The sequence below is a fragment of the Lepus europaeus genome, chromosome 20, assembly GCF_033115175.1.
Source record: "Lepus europaeus isolate LE1 chromosome 20, mLepTim1.pri, whole genome shotgun sequence".
Lineage (NCBI taxonomy): Eukaryota > Metazoa > Chordata > Mammalia > Lagomorpha > Leporidae > Lepus > Lepus europaeus.
The window spans coordinates 53,147,474-53,172,149 of NC_084846.1; the positions used below are offsets into that span (position 1 = coordinate 53,147,474).

At 45.0% G+C, this 24,676-nt stretch overlaps 1 protein-coding gene and 1 long non-coding RNA gene across 2 annotated transcripts in view; one reads left to right on the forward strand and one right to left on the reverse strand.

Moving 5' to 3' along the window:
• Window positions 1-20,949, reverse strand: part of COL1A2 (collagen type I alpha 2 chain) — a 36,183-nt gene extending 15,234 nt beyond the window's left edge. The window contains exons 1-30 of the mRNA XM_062178956.1: window positions 20,742-20,949; window positions 18,071-18,081; window positions 17,467-17,481; window positions 16,758-16,793; window positions 15,539-15,631; window positions 14,246-14,293; window positions 11,427-11,471; window positions 11,289-11,342; window positions 11,134-11,187; window positions 10,760-10,813; window positions 10,227-10,280; window positions 9,681-9,734; window positions 7,962-8,006; window positions 7,634-7,687; window positions 7,492-7,536; window positions 7,066-7,119; window positions 6,492-6,590; window positions 6,314-6,358; window positions 6,101-6,199; window positions 5,659-5,712; window positions 5,432-5,539; window positions 5,019-5,072; window positions 4,830-4,928; window positions 3,853-3,906; window positions 3,306-3,404; window positions 2,560-2,613; window positions 1,742-1,795; window positions 1,536-1,589; window positions 1,208-1,261; window positions 221-265 (exon numbers count right to left, since the gene is read on the reverse strand). Of these exons, the coding sequence (XP_062034940.1) occupies window positions 221-265; window positions 1,208-1,261; window positions 1,536-1,589; window positions 1,742-1,795; window positions 2,560-2,613; window positions 3,306-3,404; window positions 3,853-3,906; window positions 4,830-4,928; window positions 5,019-5,072; window positions 5,432-5,539; window positions 5,659-5,712; window positions 6,101-6,199; window positions 6,314-6,358; window positions 6,492-6,590; window positions 7,066-7,119; window positions 7,492-7,536; window positions 7,634-7,687; window positions 7,962-8,006; window positions 9,681-9,734; window positions 10,227-10,280; window positions 10,760-10,813; window positions 11,134-11,187; window positions 11,289-11,342; window positions 11,427-11,471; window positions 14,246-14,293; window positions 15,539-15,631; window positions 16,758-16,793; window positions 17,467-17,481; window positions 18,071-18,081; window positions 20,742-20,811 (1,758 nt within the window). The 5' untranslated portion in view covers window positions 20,812-20,949. The remainder of the gene's footprint in view (window positions 1-220; window positions 266-1,207; window positions 1,262-1,535; window positions 1,590-1,741; window positions 1,796-2,559; window positions 2,614-3,305; window positions 3,405-3,852; window positions 3,907-4,829; window positions 4,929-5,018; window positions 5,073-5,431; window positions 5,540-5,658; window positions 5,713-6,100; window positions 6,200-6,313; window positions 6,359-6,491; window positions 6,591-7,065; window positions 7,120-7,491; window positions 7,537-7,633; window positions 7,688-7,961; window positions 8,007-9,680; window positions 9,735-10,226; window positions 10,281-10,759; window positions 10,814-11,133; window positions 11,188-11,288; window positions 11,343-11,426; window positions 11,472-14,245; window positions 14,294-15,538; window positions 15,632-16,757; window positions 16,794-17,466; window positions 17,482-18,070; window positions 18,082-20,741) is intronic.
• Window positions 20,239-24,676, forward strand: part of LOC133749671 (uncharacterized) — a 215,913-nt gene continuing 211,475 nt past the window's right edge. Inside the window, exon 1 of the long non-coding RNA XR_009864605.1 lies at window positions 20,239-20,463. This is a non-coding gene — a long non-coding RNA (uncharacterized LOC133749671). The remainder of the gene's footprint in view (window positions 20,464-24,676) is intronic.

A 24,676-nucleotide genomic window follows, 5' to 3' on the forward strand; every position in this document is an offset into this window, starting at 1 on the left:
ATATTAATTTATTTGTGCGTCAGGAAACATGAACAAATAGCCAAAAACGAGTCTATCATCAACTTAGAAATCTGACACTTGCTATTGATCACATCTGTCTACAGATATCATTTGTCAGGGAACTTGTAAGGGAAGCCATCAATGGCTTTAAAGGGAAAACATTACTGATTTTAAAAAGACATTGCTGGAATTGTAGGAAAATTCATTAAATAACACTTACTCTTGGACCGGCAGGACCGGGGAGACCAAATTCACCGGGCAGACCCTAGGAAAAACATGAGAATAAATAAAGCATGAGATTTCTAGATCCACTTAGGATTGTGATATTTGAAAGATTTTCAAAGAGTGAAATAAAGCTAGGTAGGCTCTACCTGCATGGGTGCTTAAATGCTCGGGCTAGTAAAAATAACAGAACTTCCAGTTGTATATGGAAAGACACAACAAAGAACGAATCTCATTGATACCTAGCCCAAAACCTGGTATCAGAGTATTTGTTTCCCATTAGTTCATTTACTGCTTGAAAAAAGTGACAAAACAGACTCTCTCCCTTTGATAATATGATGAATAACAATGAACAAAATCAGACATTGCCTATTCTTAGCTATATAACAGACTGCCTTCTTAATAGAAATGATCACATTCTGTACGTTACCTAGTTAATTGTATACCCAAGTGTATCTCTTTCATTGCTGACCAGCTGTCTCCTTAATGTGCCCCACAGTTGACAAGGGAGGGCAGGCCCAGAATGTAGCTACATTGAGGCACATTCATCACAATTACAGAGAAAATGACTCAGAACTCACGTCCTGATTGTGGACAGCGGTGTCATGTCTGAGTGCCAAGGAAAACATTAAAAGCAATTTTTCAGGGTCTGGTTTGATGGAAAATCAGTGCATTTACCTTTTCACTATGGGAAAGGACATAATTTGTGTTTTAATATTACCAAGAACAAAACAAAACAAAAAAAGCTACCAAATGAAATTCATTGAGAGATTTTCAGCTTTCATAATGTGATGTGAAACAAGGTAATCTGAACTAAAATAAGCGATGTGGCCCATTGCCTCCATCAGCACCCGTGTTTGAAGACGTTATCATTAACACCTGGACTACGAAGTTTTCTCCTATATACGATTGTTGCCCTGAAGTAGGGCCTTCAATAGGGCAAGTCTCAAGTTTGGGTAAATTTTCTATCACTTGTTTTACTTACCCTTTCTCCTGGCTTGCCAGCCTCGCCGGCTGTACCTGAGGGGCCAGGCAGACCCTAAATGAAAAGAAATACAAATCTCAACCTTGTGGGCTGTATTCAGGGGGTTTGTGAATAATTTGGGTGGGGATGAAGCCTTCCTAATATCAACAGGTGCATTATTATCTGTTATTCGAGTATTACATGCAGTTTGCTTGGAAAACAAAATGCACCCTCCTTTGCTTCAGTGCTGACATCCTGTTGTGTGTGGTGTGGTGGTGGAGGGAGGGGTGTGATGCAGAGCTGGATGACCTCACCACAGGCAGGGGGAGGCACGTCTCAGGGGACCTACCTGGAAACCTGGAGGACCAGCAGGACCCTGTTCACCTTTTCCACCTTGCACACCCTGAAAGTGACAGGAAAGGCAGCGTGAACAGAAAGGCCGCCACGGCTGCCCGGCTTCATAACTTTGGGACGGGCAAATGGTGATGATCAATTTGTGGGCCAACATGCATGCGTTTGAATTCAGGGGAGCACAGAATTGGAAGAAACACTCACCTGTGGGCCAGGAGGGCCCTGAGCGCCATTGTTTCCGTCGGGACCTGGAGCACCCTACAAAGAAAGGCTCATTGTTATCACAAGCCACGTGGCTTCGGATGCACCACAGCATCTTTCAAGTCACTTCCTCAAAATAAATGTATCACCTTAGCATGAACTGAACTCATTGGGGGGTTTCTTCTGAGCCCAAATGCTGCCTGCTAACTTTTTTAACAAAATAATTTTTGATTATTTTATCTATTTGAGAAGCAGAGAGAGAGAGAGAGAGAGAGAGCTTCTCTCTGCTGGTACACTCCCCAAATGGAGCTGGGCACTCAATCCTTGTGGGTGGTAGGGACCCAATAACTTGAGCCATCACCTCTGCCTCCCAGGGTGTACCTCAGTGGGAGGCTGGAATCAAGAGTGAAGCCCGGGCTTGACTGCAGGCCTCCAACACGGGATCTGAGCATCCCACGTCTGCTCTTAACTGCTGTGCCAAATGCTCACCCCTGTCTAACTTTTGATACAGTTCAAAGGAAGTCCACGGGTGGAAGGCGATGTATAAAGGCCAGAGAATGCTACTACATATTCATGCCCTTTTAATCACAAGATGAATAAAGCAAAGTCCAAATGCTCCTATAAATGTTTTTGACTTAACATATATTCTAATTTGCTATGGCTCACTACCTCAGAAGCATGGTTGAAAGAAAGGTATTTTATGATAGTAAAAGGAACCCTGGCGATGCCATCTCAGAAAGAATGTGACAGAATCATATCTGAGGGCCTCAAAGGATGTGTGTTTCTCGGGTGACTGGATCTGCACAGAAGTTAGCACTTACCCGAGCACCAGCAAGACCAGGATGACCTTTGTCACCATTTTTGCCAGGATCACCCTGCAATAAAAATTCAAAACAAAATCAAGAATGATATTACACTTAATGTGAAATTGTCTATGGCAATTTTGAAATGTTAATATATTGCTTGCTTTTGCGGATCCTAGTTCTTCAGTTCTGTTTTCTAAAGCATGAGCCATCATCATGCAGTTCTATATAGAAAGAAGGTGCACTTGGGTCCCCAGAGACATGGGTTGTAGGAGTTGGTTTTTCAGTAGGCATGCAAGAATACATTAGAACTAAACTTTTAAAAAATTTATTTGAGAGCAGAGTGACACAGAAAGGTGGGGAGAGAAAGGAAGAGACTGGGGGAGGGGGAGAAACTCTCATCTGCTAGTTGAATCTCAAAGGCCTGTAACAGCCAAGAGCTGGGAACTTTTAATGCAGGGTCTTCTACATGGGTGGCAGGGACCCAACTCCTTGAGTCATCACCCACTGTCTGCCAGGGTGCACATTAATAGGAGACTGGAAATGAGGGGAGGGGAGAGCTAGGACTCAAACCCAGACACTCTGATTCGGGATGTGGGTGTCCCAACTTTTATCTTAATCGCTACGTAGGGGTTAAGTTTCTTAGGTGCCTGTAGTTTTGCTGTGCTGAGGTTGACTGGACAGATAAACAGAGAGAAATACTAGAGTTTTGGTGAAATGTGGCAAACGTGTGCCATGAGAGAGGCAGTGGTAGTGATTCTTACGGTGGGGCCTTTGGGTCCAGGGAATCCGATGTTACCAGGCTCTCCTCTTGCTCCAGCAGGGCCAATTGGGCCAGGCCTGCCGTCAATACCAGGGAGGCCCTGAAATTAGAGATTAAATTTACTCCGTGTCAGCGTGGTCTCCCAACCTCAAACCCATGTTACTGCCACGGATGAAACAGAATTTTTTTTTTTTGGCATGCAAGGAGTTTTGTGTAAAGCGTCAGTCAATTTTGAGTCCATTTTTCTTTTCTATATGGGATACTGGTATGTACATAGCCAATTCAATCTCGGGTGTACCCTGTTCCTCCACCCATCTATACCCTTGCCACCTGCTTCCATTTCCCTGCCCTGTTTTTCCGTTCCCCTTCTCTGCTCTCAAGCCTGTGTGCATTTGGACTCCATAATTACAATTACTCTGCGTCCCCAGATGATGTATGTGGCTGATATTTATTTTCAATGTATTCATGTATAAATGAGCCACAAAACAGACTTGATAAGGGTGCAATAAGTGCCCTTGAAAATGTAATGGAAAGTGAGCAATACTCACGACAGGGCCTTCTTTACCGGCTGGGCCAACATTTCCAGGGGATCCAGGGAGACCCTGCCAAAGAAGTGAGGGTGTTTTCACAGTGCCACTTTAACTCACATATTCGAGGTTCAAATTCATTGAAATCTCACAAGAACACTTTCCCCCACTTTTTGTGTGTGGCCTAAGGTAAAACATTGGGGATATTAACTACTAGCCTGGAGGTGTGAAAAGAGCTCTAAAAATTTTTCTTGTTTCCATTTTTTTGTGCTTTCTTTTTATTGAATTTTAGTGCGCTGACTTACTTACAGATATCTCAGGAAAGCATCAAGCAACATGCTATATGGGCAAAATGTGTCATGTTATTTACTTCATAATAGAAAAACTAATACTTTTGGTAAGCAATTTCCGAAGTACATTTTTCTATTGCTATATTTGGTGCCCCTCTTACTGGCTTATGGTACAATTACAGTTGCTATTCACCCATAAGAGATAATGGAAGCAAAAAAATTACTCTATTGCTATGGATTAGAGTGTCTATGGACCCAAAGGTCACTTCTCCATAGCTAGTGTGATGCCGAATACATTATAGCACTTTGTGATTGCTGAAAAAAAATGGTTTCACTTATGAATCTAATAAACTAATAATGTATAGCCCTAATACATTTCATGAACACCTTATATAAAACTCACAAATTAAGATAAAAGATTCATGCTGATAAGGGAGCCAGCCTAATTTGGATATAATAAAATAGATCTATTCTTCCAAAAACTTCATAGCCATTTCATCAAATAATAAATAGGAAATTTATGAGCTAACTAAATATGTAAAAAATACCTACTGATCTCTCATAAAATTAACCTAAAAAGTAAACTGTTAGCAGGCCTACTAACAAATTTACTTTTGATGTTTTTGCTGCTTTTGTCAATATTAGCCAATCCTTTGAAGAAGGAAGTAGTGACAGGCGTGACTTGCTCAGAATTGATCTGAAACTTACTCGGGGTCCCATGAGACCAGGCTCACCAGGGCGACCAGAATCTCCATTGGGGCCTCGGACTCCAGCAGGGCCAGTGGAACCACGATTACCAGGAGGCCCCTAATGAAAAAGAAAGAGGTCAGGGAGGAGGCTGCTGTAGCCGACTGCACCCACCGCCAGAAGCATCCAGCGTCTGTGAGGGGCGCTCACCATGACACCAGCTCTGCCGTCAGCTCCAGGAAGACCGCGGGAACCAGGGCTACCCTGCAAAAAAGTGCAGGAGACAGAAGGGAATCAGAGACAACCCTTGACGGTGATAAGGCAGTTTATTAGAACGTGGCCTGGTCTTTCCCTACAGGGGAGATACAGACACAAACCAGGCCAAAAGCACTTCACCCAACCCCCAAAGGAATGCGCAGTTGAGTATCCCGTAAAAGTAGGTCAGCACTGATTCCAGACCCATTTGGTAACACAGCAAATGGAGAGGCACTGATTTCATAAAACAGATGGAAAGCAGATGCTCCCTTCATCCAGAAATGCACTCAGCAATCTTAACCAATTCCCAGGGAGGGCGAGGCAGCACTGCCTCTCTGTGTCTGGGCGTCAGGGCGCTTGGAACTTACTCTCAGGCCAGGAGGTCCTGCAGGGCCAGCAGAGCCAGGCTCGCCAGGGGAACCTCTCTTTCCTTCTTCTCCACTGGGACCAGGGGGTCCTTGGGGTCCAGCAGAGCCCTGTTCACGGAAGGATCAAAGGAGAAGGCACAGAGAAAGACATTTCACATCATATCCAGCTAACAGACTCTATTGAAAGTATTGTGATGACGTACAACGGAGAGTAGAGAGCTACTTACAGGCTCGCCCTTGTTACCGCTCTCTCCCTTGGTGCCAGCTGGGCCAGGCTCACCCTAGGATGCAATACAAAACGATTGTCAGGCAACACGCATTTGGCAAAGCTCTCCCACAGACAAAGCTCTCGGAATATTTATGGGACGAGATGAAGAGAATCTCAGGTTCTCTGAGAAACATGCCTAGTAGGGGATGGTCTTGGTTAAAGGGATGAGACAGACACTACGGAATTTTGCCTATTTATCTTTGAGAAAGCTTCTGATAGCAGGAGGGGTGTGTCTGTGTGCGTGCGAAGGGGATGGGTGTACAAGCATATACATACGCATCCAGAAGAAAGACAAACTAAAAATGCCAAGGAAGGAAAAAATATATATAGGAATAATGAAGCCTAGACAGTGATGGCATGACAGCAGCCGAGCAGAGTTACAGCTGGGACCAATGACTTACAACAAGTCCGCGGGCACCGGTAGCACCAGCAGCACCGACAGGGCCAGGAATACCACGGGGTCCAGGGAGACCAGGAGCCCCAGCAACACCGGGAAGGCCCTGAGAAGGCAAATGCAGCAATGTCCATCACGAGGCAAAGGTGTCAGAGGCAGTGCCCAATGACATGGGCTTACCACTGCAGTGAGCCCATTTCAGCCACCCTGAGATACTCACAGCTGCACCCTTAGCACCAGTGAGGCCGTTTGCTCCAGGGTTACCCTGAGGAATAGGAGAGGGCAAGGTTAGCAGTTAACTGGGATGGATTTGTTCTCTTTCCACCCCACTTTCGTTCTTGTTTTTCCACACCCCTGCACTTTTCCACTCAACAAGGTTAACCGTAGCAGCTACTTACAGGGGGTCCAACGGGGCCAGAAACACCTGGAAGACCCACTTCACCACGGGGACCCGCAGGGCCAGAGGGACCAGGGTTACCAACAGGTCCGATTTCACCCTAAAAGAGGCAATGACACAGAGGCTGAGGCAGCAAGTGACGGAGCAGCATGTCCCTGCCGCTGGGACCCCACGCTGTACTCTGAAATTTCTTCATAACTGCAACCATCTCCCCTACCTGATCTGTTCCTATGGACTCAGGGTTGATTTCCTATTTTTCCTAGGCTGGTTCTGCCATTTCGACTTCCTGCTATCTCCATCCCTCTGTGGTTGACCCTGGTTCTCAGTTCTGGCTGGTTTGGGAAGAGTATCCCACAGAGACCCTTGGAATCAATTTCCACAGCGCCATCTATATCTACACTCACCATGCACAAATGCAGGGAGATGATCGATTTCAAGTTTGCAGTGAGAACCTGGTCATTGTACCTTCACTTAGGAGGAGGTTACTAATTGGGCAAACTGTTCTGTAATTATCTAGCTGCAAACACATTTCTGGGTCTTTCACATTGCAGTGACAATGTCAGTGCTGTTTTTACCTTGGGACCAGGGGCGCCTGGGAAGCCGGGAGGGCCAGCAGACCCAATAGGACCCTGGGAACAAAGCAGAAGGTGGTAAGAAATTTCCTCCAAGTAAATTAAGAAAACGACAACAACAACAGAGAAGACTGAAGCGGGTTAGAGGGGCTTGATCTTTTTGGGTATTGGCAAAGAAAAATCCGACAGCGAATCTGCTGAAATTAGGAGGCTATCGAATGGAAGATATTCAAAGCATCCAGGACGGTGTGGATTTTACTTTTACACCCATCAACAGTCCCAGGAACTTTTAAATAGCCCACATTACTTACAAATGGGCCTCATAGGTAAAATGTCCAAAATGATGTTATTTTGTAGGAAATTAACAAAGAAGCTCGCTTCCACCCCATACTTCCAACTCCTTCCAAATTGTCCAGTGCCAAAACTTACAGCAGGGCCCACGGGACCGACACTGCCATCACTGCCACGAGCACCCTAGGAAACATAGAGGGGACGAGTCAAGTGAAAATTCAAGGTCAGTCACTGAAAGATTTTTAGAAAGATAAAAATGAACAAAAATGGGTGCACTTACAGCTGGGCCAGGAGCACCGACACGTCCTCGCTCACCCGGAAGGCCCCGGGCTCCCTAGAAGCAGAAATATTTTCAATAAAAGTTACATTTAAAAGCTCATTTAAAAAAGTCACAGTCATCATGTACTTAAGGATGAACTAAAAACAAATGAGTCTTGTTCAAATGCCAACTACAAGGTGGTAGATTTCAATTAAGTATGCAGATGGCCATTAGGAAAATATCAAAGAATACAATGCCAAGGGATATGGTCATTAGCAAAAATATTAAAGAAGTTCCAGCTCACGAAGAGTGGACACGTGGATTCACAGAGAAGATAATCGATACTCACTGTTTGCCCTGGAGTTCCATTTTCACCAGGGGCACCAGGCTCACCCTACATGAAGAAGGAAGATTGAGTTTCAGTTCATTGTACACATCGATTATTGTTTCTGATCCCAGTTTTTACCCTGTTATTTCAATGTGAGCTACGCATATGTTTTGTAACAATTCTCAAAGTTATGGATTGTTTCTCAATTATCCCAGACACCTAAACTAAAGAAAAAAAAGTGCTGAAATAAGTTTTTATCTACATGACACCAAACACAAAGGTACTAAGGATATGTGATCATTTGATTGTACCCTCTTCCCAATTTCCCCCTTATGCTTACGATATCACTTAGACTAGTTTTATCTGTCATTGTACTTCAAAAAGTTGATGAAAGAATGCATTTAAAAGATAAGTTTATTTTTGATGCAAAAATTATTTGAGATCCATGCTTAATTTTTGTTCACAGTATGCATTTTTATTTTTTGGAATTTTTTTTGAAGTAACCTCATATTAGGAGTGATATCATAAATAGGGATGGTAAAAGGTAAACCTACTTTCAATATAACCATGTTTACCCTCTTTAAAGTTACTTTGAATATTCAATGTTATCATTTTTATAAAATATGCATGAGAATTTGAGACTTCATAATATTTTTAGAGCTGTCATATTTATTTCCAATTTATATTTTTATATAAATGACATATTTTTATATAAGTGACTGAAAACCATGGTGATGGCAGCAGTGCTGGGGTCATTCAATATGATGGCACAAATAAAAGAATTTTCCTTCAGATACAGAAGAAATTCGGTTTAATAGAACATGTAAGGATCCTTTATTATTTCTAGGATTCAATGTCAAGTGCATTTCTTGGGACTAAGCAATGGGGTGAGAGTCGGGATTTCTAGCCTGGGCCTTTCTAACCACTACATACGTGACTTTGGGCAAATCACAAGCTCTTGCTAAGCCTCAGTTTCCCTCGTCTGCACAATGAGGGCGCCTCCCAAACTCCTGGCAGCACTAACACTTCATGATACCGTGATTAGGAGTCTGAACTGTTCTATTGGGCTCTTGGGGGAATGAATTTGACCTTATCCATTTGTGTGGCAGCTGGAAAGTTAGAACAGATTCTCCATGTTCATGTTCATTTCTGGTCCCGCTAGTATTCGTTACTCATTAATTTGTAATTACGTTGGTATTCACTTTAATATCACATTATCTCCTTAATAGGAAAGAGAACATTTTATAGTTGAAAATGGTGTCAGAGAAGAGCCCAGCCAAGAGATAACACACTTCTGAGACTTTAATTACCTAATTAAAATGTTTTGAGTGTGCACAGATAAATCACAGGAAAGAGGTTGAAAAGTGTATTGTGACATGAATGTGCCCATCTAATTATTGCATAGCAAAGAAGAATTTACAGTTTAAAATAATACGTAGTGTTCTAATGCGTGATTGTATGTTTATTTTTACTTTGGCTGCAATAATCAATTGAATTGTAGAAGGAGGAAAGAAAGCGGAGGAAGAAACTATTGACTTTTTTTAAAATCTCACTTGTCTAATAGACATTGAACTAAATACATATTAATAATTGGCCTTTCATCACAGATTATGATAGTTAGTCCTCACCATTGAAGGATTTACATAGAAGAGGAAGTGAGATACTTTTTAGAATGTGGGTAGTCTTCAGAAAAAATTCAGAAAAACTTCTTGAAAGCAATGCTTGCAATTTAGGTTTTACCTTCACACCAGGAGCACCAGGCTGTCCTTTCAATCCATCCAGACCGTTGTGTCCCTGGAAGGCAATTGCTTTTGTTAAAATGTGATACCATTATAGAGCTTGGTCAAACAAAATCTTCCTTTCTTGCAATTAATATCTCTTGGCTGAAACTTACGGCTGCTTCAGTAGAATGGAGATTCCTGCACCAGCCCCAACGAAGCCACCCTCACCCCTGCACCTGACATGGGGAGGATGGAGCACTCTATGCTCACTCACAACTCTCCATCTCCAGCAATATCTCAGTTTTCAGAGGGCTATAGACACTCCTGAGTAATAAGACTTCCATAGGATTTTTGCTCTGACAATCCTGTTTCTTGGTGGTGATGAACAGACTGAAGAGAGCTGCACTCTACTTTCAAGCAATCTTTCTCTTTAACTCTCTCTCCCCTTTAGCAAACAACATGAATGGGGATGTGAGGCTGCATCACCCAGGAGTTTAAATTCAGTTAGTTTTTCTCCCCCAAATCATCATCATTTTCTCTCCTCTGGATAAAGAAATTCGCTCACCCTAATGCCCTTGAAGCCAGGAAGTCCAGGGGTTCCAGGGAAGCCACGAGCACCCTTAGAAAGAAAAGCAGACGCATGTGAATGATGGTCTGTCTTAGACAAGAAGGCGACGACTTCCTACCTCTGGAATAGTTCTCCTCACCAAAGTTCAAACTTGGGAGCAAAGACTAGTGCGAGAGGGGACTGCAAACTGTTCATGGACAAATGGAATTAAAAGATAATGGAGATTTTCCATGAACTTTTTGAAACCCTTGTACGTTATTCAGCACAGGGCCACAGATCATTTTGCTCTGATGTGAATAACAGGCGCTACAGTATTTGTAGAAAACACAGTTTTGTTGTTTATCCCAACTGTCATTTATTTTATAGTATTTTCATTCATTCTTTGCTATGTTCCTTGTCAGATGCCTTTAATGAGCATTGCAAGTAGGAGTGACATCTATGCTGACATCAGATGGTTGCTTGTTTTAGCACCTGTCATACATCTGGAGACTTCTGAGGCATAAACCATACACTGTTGTAAGAAGCCTCACCTGTGGTCCAACAACTCCTCTCTCACCAGGTCTTCCAGGTTTTCCGGGGTGACCCTAAGACATGAAAGCATCATAGGGCAGGGTTAACATTTCTTGGTAAACAGTCAGACACAACTGGGGACATCTTGGTTTTTACAAAACAGGAGAAAAATATCACGTATAAATGTGGATTCAAATACAATTTAATTAATAATTATATTCCCCTAAATACAAGCCAGTTAATTAATATTTCATTAAAATAATATTTTCCATATGGGGAGAGTTATGTCAGGCTTAATCCGCTTTTGGCAGAACTCTTCATTTGGATCTAGCGATTCCTGCCGAGGCAGGGACACTCACACTGCGTGTGGAAGTGCTGTAGAGTAAACACTTACATCCTCACCAGCCTTGCCAGGGGGTCCAGGTGGACCACGAGCTCCTGCCGGGCCCTAAGGGAAGGCAGACATATGATTTTGTTAAGGCTGTGCTCATGAAGTTGCTGAATTGTATTGTTTATCACAAAAAAGGGGGGGGGGGAGGATGTACTTACAGTCTGACCGGGTTCACCAGGCTCACCAGCAGGTCCTTGGAAACCTTGAGGTCCCTAAGGGGGGGAGGGAATATATCAAGCTCCAAGCCTTTAAATTCTCTTTTTTTGTAGGAGAGATTGCAAATATTTGATACTTACAGGGGCACCAGCTGCACCAGGAGGGCCTCTAGGTCCCATTAAACCCTGTAAAAAGGGCAGACGTGGTTAGTTAGCAAGGACAAATTGCCATGGCCATGGTGGGGTTAAACAGGGCTAGCTTAGCGGGATGATGGACAGATGAACAGAAGGATCCTGCCTTTTTTGCCTCTCCCAAAGAAGCATTTTTAAGCCCAGATTTCCTTTACTATTTCATCTCCTTTGCTTTTCCTTTTCTTCCAGCCCACATCAGTAGAACTCAAAAAAAACTGGAAGGGGAGGTCTTGGGTTCCTTACAGTCGTGCACCAGTGGGCACACTGAATAGCTCCAAAGTGATGAAGTGAATCTGTCTTTGCACAGGTGCAGAACATGCTGTTGCTTTCCCTGCAGCTGATGAAGCATTTTATTGGATCTTCAGGTCCTACGTCACCTCCCCGTGTCATGCTTAGCTAAGTAACTGGTATTTTTTATTGCCACAAGTATTAATTGAAAAGAATCAAAAGTCTTCCTTCATGATTAGAGGAAGGTCAGCTCTTTTTAGGGTTGTGGATGACTGATGAAAATGCCCAACAGAAAACAGTGGATGTCATTAAGGCTTTCTATCGCTGATACTACCCCTGAATACATGAATAACAGCTGAGTGCCCCCCTCTTTGTTTTTCATGCTGTAGCAAAAAAGTAGGGCTAAGTAGACCGTGGCTACTCTATGAGCTCCAAATTTGACTTCCCTTTTGCGGTAACCAATTCCTGTGTAAGCTCATCTGTAGGGTTTGTTCCCCATCATGTTGAAAATATTTCACATAGAAGTCTTAGTAATTTGTTCATGATGCACCAACCATGGGGGCTTTGCAGTCGATCCCACCTCACTGTCTTAATGCTGAGGGTGAAATAATATGGATTTTATTTAAAATGCATACCATTTTAGTACAAGAATTACTTATTTTGTTTTAGAAATTGCTTTGACGTGAAAAGAAGCTGTTCTTTTTCAATCAAAATAATTTTTAGGTGCACATTAAAAATAATTTATTTGACATCATACATTTTCAATTATAGTCATTTATTTTTCCTGTGTATTTGCAACAATTTCATTTACATGCAAGATAGTTTATTTTGTGGAGGCTGTGAGACAGCCTATGATTACTCATTAATTCAGAAAAGAACCCCATGGGGTTGTAGAGTTATTGATTTTCCAACATGGAAAATTATTTTAATATTTTATTGCTGCATATCTTCCCTACTTGTGAAACACATACATCTGTGAGTGTATGTGAATGTGCAAGTTTAAATTCTATGTCACTGATATCTAAAAGTAAAATACTGTGCTTTATGACCCCAAGGGAGATGTTCCAGAGACAAGAGAATCTGAAATCCAAATTAATTTTCTCAGCTCATGTGGACTTTTTAAAAAAAATGTCACTTATTGGCACTTTTCCTTCTCCCCACCCCATTTTGCTTTTTCTTGAGAGATTAGGGCTGCTTGAACCCTGACTAATGACCAGCAGTAGCTGAAACAGCTAATTTAAAATTTCCAATATAAACAAAGCCAAAAGAAACACTCTACTTTTTCATTCCAGATATGAGCATTCAAAATTACTAGGAAAAATCAGGAATTGGAAATCATCAATTAAAGGTGCATTACTTCTTGAGTGAGTTTTAATTTACAGAAAATATTATCTAGCCCTTATAGCGTATTAGGTTTTTGCGCATCATTAGCTCTAGCAGCTTATCCTCTTGAGAAGATGGAGCACTGAATGCATCGTCCAGGTAAAATTTACACTTTAAGGACCATGTTGCCTTTGGGCAGACAAATATCTCTGTCTGGAAACAATTAATTGGCATCACCAAAAGGAAAATATGTGTATTTATAGAGCTTAATCTATCTTATGCTTTTGCTCTAGCCATTTTCTCCTCTATTTCATATATACTATATATTTGGCATGTTCACATCAGTTTTTTCCCCTAACATATCTCACTAATGCTTGTTAGAGGCTTCGTTTGTTCAATAATCATAATCATATGGCAACTCAAATTATAGGCTATGCTGCTGAATATTTAGTGCTGAGTGTAACCAATGCTAAATTTTACTCATCTTTTTATTTATATTGACTTGTAATCAATAAACTAGAAAAAGGAATTCTTATTGAAATAGAGACAAGGAAACATTTCCTATATTAACTCCTCAAAGTAGGGTGAGACTCTGATGTAGTCACTGCTGTCTCCCCTAGTACAGTTTGTGGCCCAACGAAGACACCCGCAAAACGTTCATTGATGGGAGGTTTTGTTCAAGAGCTCGATACACAAGGCATCTGGTCGTCTGGTCGACAGATATCAGATACCTGGTCCGGTGGTGACTTCTAGTTGTCAACAGCCACCTCCATGACATTGGGAAAAATGACTTAAATTCTTCAGTTATAAAATAACAAAAGCTAAACTGGAACGTGTTGGTCAGGGAACTTAATAAATAGTTCTGTCTCTAAGTATTGCTTAAAATTCTAAGCAAGATAAAAGGATGTAAAAATTTAATCAGAGTATTATCCTTTTGAATTAAATTAATAAGCTTCATTCAAGGTTCCTAGAGCCAAAGTGTATTTCTTGAACACGAACATTCGACCTATCCCAGTGAGACTTGTTTTAGAGGAAACAGAAGCCCCTAACCCAGTTGTAGGTTTTGATCGATCTGAATACAAAAAGAATTGTTTTTATTTGATCTAAGTATTGCTTGTTAACCAAGATAGTTATATAAATGGCACTGTAACATTTAACGTTAAACAAACTCTCCGCTTAGTGTAGTTCTAGGCTAAGAGAGAAAGAAAGAAGCATACCATGGGTCCAGGGCCACCTCCTTTTCCATCAAACTGAGCAGCAAAGTTCTAGACAGGAAACAAAGTAACCAAACATCAGTGGAGTTGCCAGCTATGTGGCTCATGTTCTCATTCTATTTGTAAAGATTTTTCTGTTGCTGCTTAAAAGAGAGCAATGTTTCACGGAACTGTCAGTTTAGAATTCCATATTGAACAGAATTCCTAAAAAGTCAGGGAGAAAGTAAGTTTAAAATTTAGCCCACACCAGGTTTGAAGGGTAAAGCTTCCCTGCCTTAGTTATCAGTCTGTGCCCAGTTATTTCTGTTCCTCCACTCCACCGCCTACCTCTACCCTGAGGAAGGCAGCTGTCCAAGCCACAAAGGGCCCCGGACAAAGCCGACAGCGACCAAGAGGACAACACTGCGCTCCCACCTGCTGCCTTTCCTACCAGAACAACTCGAGAGGACTCAAGGACCTTCTTCTTGCTGAAGTTTCCGAAAGAACACGGAGAGTTTTCAAGTTTAGAGGAAAAGTAAATGAAAATGCCCCCTGGACGATGAAACTTTTTTAAAACATAGCTCACGGTAATAACTTTAGTGTTGAAGATCTCTCTTACAGCGGTAGCTCTATTAAAGGAGATGCCTTTTAATGCGCTCTGTAGATAAGCAATCATAATAAGATCTTCGGGGGAGAAAGGCCTCATTTTACTGGCATACAGTTGAGTATGAGAATCAGGCTTCTGATTCACGGTGCTAACCAATTAAGCAAATATGTTTTCCTTCCTGCAGTGAGGCCGTTTGGCACTCATACTATTGTTAAAGACATAAAGCTAAAAGAAGATATTAATGAGAAAGGGAAATGTACTTTTCTCAAATTAGTTTCAAGCAAATTAAACATAGAACTGCTTTGAACGTTGGTTCAGCAGACTTCAAGCCAAGGAGAATAAAGAGGGTAAGATGTTTGCGAAATTGCTTAAGATCAGGGATTTCACTTACGCAATTCAATCTAATCAAACTAGTTAATAATATAACACCTCTTATTTGTGCTTTACTGATAAAAGATATTAAATCCCCAAATTAAATAATGGTGCTGATGGCAGCAGCCACCTTCCGTGGACAAAGGCCAGTCACAAAGAGAATCGGCAGAACAGATCTTTGGGTGAAGAAACCAAAGAAATGAAACAAAACAGACTAATTTCCAAATAGCAAATCTCTCCCTTGGCAGCTAAAAATATATTCTGCAGCCAGTCTTCTTCCAACAGAAGTATAAGAAAAGAAAGTTGACTGAAAGTTAGTAACACTTGAGACACCTTACCCCGCCGAGGCCAGGAGGTCCAGGAGGCCCTGGTGGGCCGGGAGGGCCGTTGGGACCATTATCACCATCTCTGCCTGGGGGGCCTGGTGGACCCTGGGAAGCAGAATACGAGTTAGGGGAGGGTTAGGCTGACCCTGGAGAAACCTATACTGCACACAAAAAAGAGACCTAAGAATATAGGTGCTGAGAAGAGTTCTTCAGCCCCTGCAGCATGCAAGGAAGGTGGAAGTTTAACATACAAGTATTGAAATCCACTTGCAACATGGGTCTATTTGTAAAGGAGGTGTAGTAACTGCTGTGTGAAGACGACACGGGCTGGTCTTCCCAGAGAAACATCTCAGTCCTATTAACTCATAGCGGAGCTCCAGTATTCAAATAAAGATAGTAATTACAGCTACAGTTTATGATTCTATGAACTTTGTATGTTTCACAGTGCATAATGATATCCGTCCTATGTGTGTTGACTGCTGATTTCTGACTCTGATGAACTTATGCAATTGTTTTGGTTGCTATGTGTGATTAGTATGTTAATGGATATTAATTAATAAGGTCATTTTATCACAGACTAGAAAATCCTGCAGTTTCTACCAATTAACACTATTTATGTTGTTAAAATCATTAATGGATAAAATTCTACCTCTGATAAACTGACTGAAAAGCATAAAAGCCTGAACCTCACAATAGATATAAGATGTTCAAATAGATAGAGTGGCAAAAATTGTACACAATACAGGGCTCTATTGTTATAAATGCCAAATAAAATAGGGTGATCTAAGAATACCACAAACCAAATGTAGGTCTGACTTGTAGACATGTGAAATAATGTAGAAAACATCCCCGTGACTACTGTTTCACTATTATTCCCAAGCTATACCAAGAAATCTTACTTCAAAAGTGAACGAAACATGTTACAAAGAGGGCCTTGGGTGGTAGCAGAATCATTTCCATTAGATATATGTTGGACAGGTCAATTAGTACCAAAGAATATGGATGTCTACAATAGTCTTTTCATTTCTTAATGGATAATCTTGACCTCAAAAGAAGGCTGATTGTACACAATAATGCCTATTCACTTCTTTTGTATGGCATTATCTGTTTACAAGGTGGTACAATTATCTAGGTAGACAATATTCTTAGATATTATCAGTCTCCTGTAGTTTGTAATATGCAGTTATTCAAATATGGACCAAAACCTGTTAGAAGTTCAAAAATTACACACCCTTTCTCCACGTGGTCCTCTATCTCCAGCTGGGCCCTAAATGGAAGATACAAATGGCATAACAATATCTCAGTGATTTCCAGTGAATAAGCTAAGCACTCTTAGTAAAAATTAGTTGGGAAAACTGATCTGACCACAATGCCATGAGATAATATCTAAAAAGTTGGTACAATACTATATATGTATATATATAGATACCTATGTTTACATATATATATACATACAATTTTGGTTACAAAATACATAATTTTTTAACATCTGGAGGACTGGAGGCTGTTCTAGTCTGCAGCCACTAGGTCAGGATTATGCACAGCATTTTTAGTAAGATGATTACTATAGATAAATGACCTTTTTGTCACAGCTCTAACAGCCATTTATATCATCAAAGACCTTAAAAATAAATTTTCATTTGCTACCTACAATTGATATAATGTACATTTCACCTCCAGAATAAAAATAAGTCCAGTGTTCCTTTAGTGTGTAAGTCACCAGTTTGTGTAATATAAATATAGTTAGAAATGATTAAGGAAAAATAAAAAAAACTTTGTTATCTTTAATGTCAACACCACTTAATGGCTTATCTAATGCATATTCATGTGGGCAAAATCTTGGCAGAATATTTTCTTTCTATAGTTTACCATAAATTCACTTAAATTCTAAGTTATCTCTGAAAATTTTGGGTATTTATGGAGAAGTATTGCATTCTTACCCTTCTTGCAGTTTCCTAGAAAAAAAAATAAGGAAAAGATTATTAGAAGTCTATAGAACTACATGTGTGTGTGAGACTCCAATTCTGGTGTAGTATACACATCTATCGACAGGGCACATTATATTGTGCATTTACTGTTATCTTCAATTAATATTACAAAATACAATTGAAAAGTTTACCAATATGCTCAATAAAATGTGTTATGTACAGAACCAAACCTATATACTTATCTGTAATTGCGCCCCAAATTCAATTCATGAGCTAAGAATTTGTTCATGATATTTAGCAAATGATTCCGAGGGTGTGATAAGATTCTCTTAGTCTTTTGCTTCTAGCAGCAGATGTTAAAACTTCCGCTGGGTTATTTCCTCTACTTCTTATGGGTATTTTGTGAGAAGAGTCTTGGGCTGTAGCCCCACCCATTCAGGGGTGGGTACTTTCTATGGCAGCCAGGAAGGTTCTGACCACCATAACCCTTCATGATTTTCTTGGAATCCAGGTTGGTCAACAATCATGCAGCCTCCCTTTTCTCCCCAGAGAAAATATCACTACAACCAAGGATTCCAAGTATATATAGAAAAATTACAAAAATAATTTTACTTACCTCTTGTAAAGCTGTAGAAAAAAGAGGAAAATACAAAATAATCATTAGTATCATTTCTATCATTTTATTGATCATTAACAGTAATGAGCAAACAGATACACAAATTTATAAAATTAAGTTACCTAATTAAAGGACCAATTATATTTCTTAATAAGAATATTCTAATTATTTAGATATTATGCAGGTCAAAAGTAAAACAGGGATCTGCAGGGTGATTTGTTTGCAATATTAATATGTAAATATAGTTTGAATTAAAATGTTAATTATTTACTGTTTTATAAATGTTGTAAAATATTAATGTGTCTGAAGGATATTTCTAACGCTTGGCAATTAAGCTGGCAAATTGCACGGATGAATTGCTGGATGTAAGGCAAGTCCAGTAGAATGATGAGGAAATAATTTATGGCTTAGATCATTTTTAATACTTAAAAGTCTAAAAAATGGAAAATGTAGGAAAGTATATTGCCCCAAGAGCTTTTGTTTCTTTATAAAATCTTGAAGTCATTTAGTACTTCATCTGAGTCTGTGCCATTCTTAATATCCTTCTTCAAAAAGTCTAATTTGCACATAAACATGGATTGAGACATCTGGAATTTTGCTTTAAAATTAATTCACTTAAGTAGCGTAAGATCATTTTACAAACATGCATCACTATTGTCCTTGAGAACGGGTTGCTTTGTATAAAAGGAAAAACTGTGGATGAAAGATCTTGAAATATAAGGGGAAACTAAAGTTTATTTTTACAGTGCAGTCTGCCATAATTGCTACTATAAGTTCTTAAAGACTGAATTCCTCTCCTATAAAAATTATAGGTTGTGACACGGGATACAAGTGTGGCCAAGCTGCCGACGGGGGTGATTCACCCCCAAGCACTGCTCCAATCAGGTGGCCAGAGGGTGGGTCATTCGGCGCAGGGACATCTGATGCCACACTGGCCGGCATCCAGCACCGACACTTAGAGCCGATTTACGAGAATTACGGTTAAAATAGAGAAACCATAGGTTTGCTGCGTTGTGTCCATCGGTAGGAGGGTTCATTAAGCCTGGCTGCATCATGGACGTCCCTGAGAGTTTTGGAAACCTGCCTGGCGGTGGCTCAGACGCGGGCGGTCGCGAGGAGGGTGTCGGCCACCTTTGTGCCAGCCCGCCCTTGCCCTGGGTGGGTGGGCTGTGTCTGTACCCTCACGGTGCCCCGGGTCTGCTTTTACTGGGTCTCCGGGAGCCAGGATCCCATGGGAGCCACACCGAAGTTGGCAACGTGGGTCTGGGCAGCGCGGTTCCACTGAGGTCCACGCACACAGACGCGCCTGCAGCTGGGCAGCGAGCAGGTGCAGCGCTGGGCGTGGCCGGAGACCCCGCCCTGCGGTGCAGTGGCCAGGCCCCTGGGTTTTCCTGCTTCCATCTGGACATGGAAGTCTGGTCCTACAGTCTGGGCCCGACAGGGTGGCCCGGGCTGGGGGTGGGCCCTCTGCTCTCCGACCCCGTTAGCGCCCAGGGTCACAGGTGACCCCCCGGGGCGTTCCCAGCGCCCGATTATGGGGGGAAACCCCGCGCAGGGGGAACGCCACGGCTGCACGGGAGGTGGCTGGATGTGGTCCACTATCGCTACCGCTCGTGTGGCCACAGGGGCACTTGAGAAGCCGGGGTTGTTCCGGGGCCGCTCACGCTCCTCCCGCCGGACCCCAGGCACCCTTTGGGGACGGTTCCAGCGCGGGGTGCGCGTCATCAGCTGGGGGAGACCTGCAAGGCTTGGAGGGCCTGTGCCTTCGCTCCCCGCCTCCGGTGGGCGCCTCTGGGGTCCTCCTCCTCCTCCTGGGGCCCTGCGCCTTCCCTCCCCACCTCTAGGGCGCGCCTCTGGGGGGTCCTGTTCTTCCTCCTTCCTCCTCCTCCTCCTGGAGCCCTGCGCCTCCCCTCAGGGGGTCCTCCTCCTCCTCCTCCTCCTGGTGCCCTGCGCCTTCCCTCAGGGGGTCCTCCTCCTCCTCCTGGGGCCCTGCGCCTTCCCTCAGGGGGTCCTCCTCCTCCTCCTCTTCCTCCTGGGGCCCTGCGCCATCCCTCCCCGCCTCTAGGGGGCGCCTCTGGGGGTCCTCTTCTTCCTCCTCCTCCTCCTCCTGGGGCCCTGCGCCTTCCCTCCCCGCCGCCAGAGGGCGCCTAAGGGGAGTTTTCCTCCTCCTCCTCTTGGGGCCCTGCGCCTTCCCTCTGGTTGTCCTCCCTCTTCCTCCTTCCTCCTCCTCCTCCTCCTGGTGCCCTGCGCCTTCCCTCAGGGAGTCCTCCTTCCTCCTCTTCCTCCTCTGGGGCCCTGCGCCTTCCCTCCCCGCCTCTAGGGGGCGCCCCAGGGAAGTTTTCCTCCTCCTCCGGGCCAGCCTCGGGACGCCCCGAGACAAAAGCTCCACGCGGGTGAGTTTTGCGTGGCTAGCAGGCCTCAGGCCGCACCCGGCGGCGGTCCGCGCCGCGAGGGCGCGGGGCCTCGTCTTCCCGCATCACCACGCCGGCCCCTCCTTGCAGCCTCCCGGGCCTGGGGCCCAGACCCAGGCCGCGGCCCCGCCCGAGCTCCCCGGGGGCAGAAAGTGCCGTCTCTACTTTTTTTCTTCTTTCTTTGTTTGAGAAGGCTGCGCCTCCTGGGCCCTTGCAGAGGCGGGAGCCCGTCCCGCGCCCCTCTCCCGCCGGGCACTTACACTGGCAGGTGGCTAGGCACGACGCCACTGCGAGCAGCAGCACGGTCCGCGTGTCCACAAAGCTGAGCATGTCTACGCGCTAGACATGCAGACTCCTTGTGTGGCGCGCTGGGGGCCCCGGTCGGCGGCGGAGCGATCACCTGGCGGGCGCGGGCATGCAGTCCTGGCCGCTAGCTACCTCCCGCCGGCGTGGTGCTAAAACGGTCCAGCCCCGCTCTGCCCTATTTATACGGCAAAAGTTTCCCTGGCCCGCGGGTGCTTCCAAAAGCGCCTCCACCAATGGGAGGGCTGGGGCCGGGGGCCCGGGCGGCCACGCTGGGAGGAGACTGCGGGGGCGCGGAGGAGGGAGCGGAGGAGGCAGGGACGTGGCCACGGGGCTGGCCGCTTAAATTGGTTCCATTCTTTTTGAGGACGTGGACACTTTTGAGGCTTTCGAGGGGAAACTCTGAGTCGCTGTCTGCATACCTCGGCCCGCCCTCCCCCCCTCCCGCCCCTGCGAGTTTGGAAACCCCGCCGCGAGGACACGTCGGAGCGCTGGGCCACACCCGCGCGGCCGCCCCGGCCCAGGGCCCAGCGCCTCGCAGGGGAGCTGTCCAGTCCTGCTCACCTGGCCCCCCGCGGGCCACCTGCAGGCCGCCCCCGCCCCCGGCTTAGGGCACTCTGCTCGGGGTCGTGTTTTCAGCCGTAGCTTGCCAAAGTCCCTTGTGACTCAGTGGATGGGCCAGGGGGTCCCGTCCAGGGAGGGCCGGCTTGGGATGGGTGGACAGCGCTGGGCAGGGGTGAGCCGGGGAGCACCCTGGCGACTGGAGCTCCTCCCTGGCTCACCTCTTCCTAGCTGACCCTAATCTGGGTTAGGGGTTGCCGGGCCTGCAGCCCCAGGATGGGGCTCCCCAGGCCTCTGCTGAGGCAGCCGTGGACAGTCCGCCTCCTCCCTTTTGTGTTTCCAAACTCCCCTCCTCTTCTGTGCGCACTCCTGGTCCGGATAGGCCGGCTCTGTCCTGAGCCTGGTCTCAGGGAACCCTCCAGGGAGCCCCCAGTCCTGAGCTTGGGGCCCATTCACTGAACCCCGAAGACCAAGCGCCTGCCTGACCCCTCCTCCCTCTCCCTACCCAGGAGAGGATACCCAGTCCCTGGGGGGGGGGGGCTCTGGTTCCTGGTTGGGGGACCTCGCCTTCCCAAGGAACCCCCCCCAAGCAGTGCCCCTCACCAGCGTGGCGTCAGCTCTGTCCCCAGCACCCAACCTCCTTCCCTTGCGGATTCTACTCCGCGAGGATCTGGGACTTTGACCCTGCCTGAGCACCGGGGGTGGGAGACCCAGGCTGAGTGCCCCCAACTGCCGCCTCTCGGGGGTCGTGCCAGGTCCGGAACCACATGTGGGTGTCCCTGGCCTCGCACCCCCAGTGGAGCAGGCACCGCCCAGAGGAAGAGCCCGTCTCTCCCACAAGTCATTGCAAAGGGGGCTGGTTTGGGTCAAGTAGAAGCGGGTGGGCTGCAGTCCCTGTGGAATCTTTTCTCCTCTCTGCCCCCCGCCCGACCTCCCCTGCATTTTTTTTTTTTTTTTGCTTTGCTTGAAGGAAGAATTTCTTCCTAAGTTAACTCCATGTGCAGCTGTTAGAAACAAAGGGATGGAATATGCGTAACTGACTGCTGGTTAGTGGAAGTAAAACAGTCACTACGATCCGTAATAAACTTCGGTTTTATTCTGACCAAAGGCGCTGACTTGGAAGACCCCTTCAGATTTTTTTGCAATAACTTAGAGTGAAAATTCCAAAAGGTGCCTGGCGCCCTCAGGAGAGAGTGCTCAGGGGAGGAGTCAGGCTGACCTTTGTTTCCACCAAAGAAACAATCTTGAAGTGTTGCAGCAAAAGGCTGCGCCTCAGCTGTGCACCCAAGCACAGCTCTACCTTCTCCTTGACACACTGCTGCCCCAGAGTTCACCAACAGCTTTAAAAGCGTAAATCACTTTCGTCAGGACAAACTTCAGAATACACAGCCAAACATTTTTTCCCTGCCTTACTCAGACGAGTCCTAACGATTTTATCACTGTGCTGAGCTGCCTTTGCAGAGCATTTGCTGTCGCTGAAAGGCAGAGGTTAATTCTGAACAAAACCATTCCAGTATATATGGAGACAGATTTGGAAAAGAGAGCCTCCAAGAGGTCATCTGATAACGATTTCAGGGTCAAGTCGGCTGCGTCACTGGGTGTACAGTAACTACCCAGGATCTTAAGCATTTAATTGTAAGTTTTGTTGTGGTGGTAAAATTAGTTTAAAACATCAAGCCTTTTTTTTTTTTTTTTTTAAAGTGTAGTTGTAATTTCCCCTTTAGCAAAAGGTCGAAAAGGAAAAATGCACGCCTGGTTTTTAGAATGAGAATCAGAAGTTTGGGCACACACTCCTACACGGAGAGGAAAGTGTCTGTGAGGAAGGCAGCGGAGGGAGCTGATAACTTGAAAAACATTCCTGGAAACTGATGCAAATACCAAGTGCTGCGGCTCCCTCCCTGCTGATGTGGCAAGGCAGCGTCAGCCTTTGGTGGGAGGCCCTGGAACAATAAGGGTGGAGGAAGCTGGGGAAAGCCTGCTCTCTGTGAAAGCGGGAGGCAGTCTGATTCCACCCGATTTCACCTACAAATTCGACACTTTCGCTGATCACTTACTGGGGAAGGAAGTTGATGAAGTGTGTGTTTGAAAGCAGGAATTCTTTAATGCTTGCGTTTAGAGCCCTGTGAACTATTGTGTGTTACAAATAACAGGCAGCTTTTTGTGTGCTCAGGGTAGGACGGTGAGAGCTGGGAGAGTTGACCCCAAGTCTGCACAGTTTCCTCCGGGTGGCCTCAGTGGTGGTGGTGGGGAGGGAGGGATCCAGACAGAGGAGGAGGAAAAAAGAGGAAGGGGGTGGGTGGCGTCTGGGGGGAGAGAGGAGGGAGGCAGAGGAAATCCAAGCCTTCTATGACTTTGACTTTGAGGCCAGAGGGTTAACTCCTAAGCTCCTAGCCACAGACCATTCTCTGATGAGAGGGAAGATGCTCTGTTCAGCTTCTGACACCCATGAAGCTCGCCACATATCTATGTATGGCAAGGGAGCCTGGCTGAGAAAGGAACGCACCACAGCCCGGTGAGGCCTGGCTGGTTCATGCTTCATTCCTTTACTGGGACAAGTTTACATGTCCTGATTGACACACTTGTTGGGCATCCCCTCTTTGGAAAGCACCCAGACTATGCCATTGCATTCTCATTCCGGTTCTAGTGGACTTGTTTGTCAAACAACTGTTTGCTGACAACTAAGGTGGGAGCTGAAGCACTTTGGCGGCTGACTTCTGTCTGGAAGACGTGGAGATGCCTGCTCTACATCATAGCAGCGACAACGTTCATTGCCCAGGAATCGTTTGAATTAGACCAGATGTAATTCGCTCAAGCTGTGTTTAGTGTTAGGCCAGGCACTATACTAGTTGGCGGGTGTGTAATTATGAGACAGAAGGGCAGGTTCATTGCCTTCAGGGGGCTTCCAGTGCGTGGGCAGATGGAGAAGGACTGGACGAGGGCTCGGAGGGGAGAGTAGAGTGCTCTGTGCCCATGGGAGGATGGACGATCCCCAGCTAAGCTAGATTCAGGAGGGTGGAACCAAGGAGGCTTCTGGTAGGATGCAGAACAGATTTTACAAAGAGGGAGGAGGCTGGTCTGGGAAGAGGTTTTAGAAAGCTCAGCAGCCTGAGGAATGGAAAGCACTTGGCCTGCCTGATGGGATTGTGGAGAATAAAGGAAAAGACAGTGCAAGGCGCTGGAGTTGAGATTGGAGGACTGAGTCAGGATCGGATCCGAAAGGACACTGGAAGCTGTATTCTGGTGTTTGTGTGTTCTTCGCTGGGCTGTGGGAATGTGTGGATGATCTTAAGTACAGAAAGTATGTAATCAGAGAGTGCTTTTAGAAAGATGA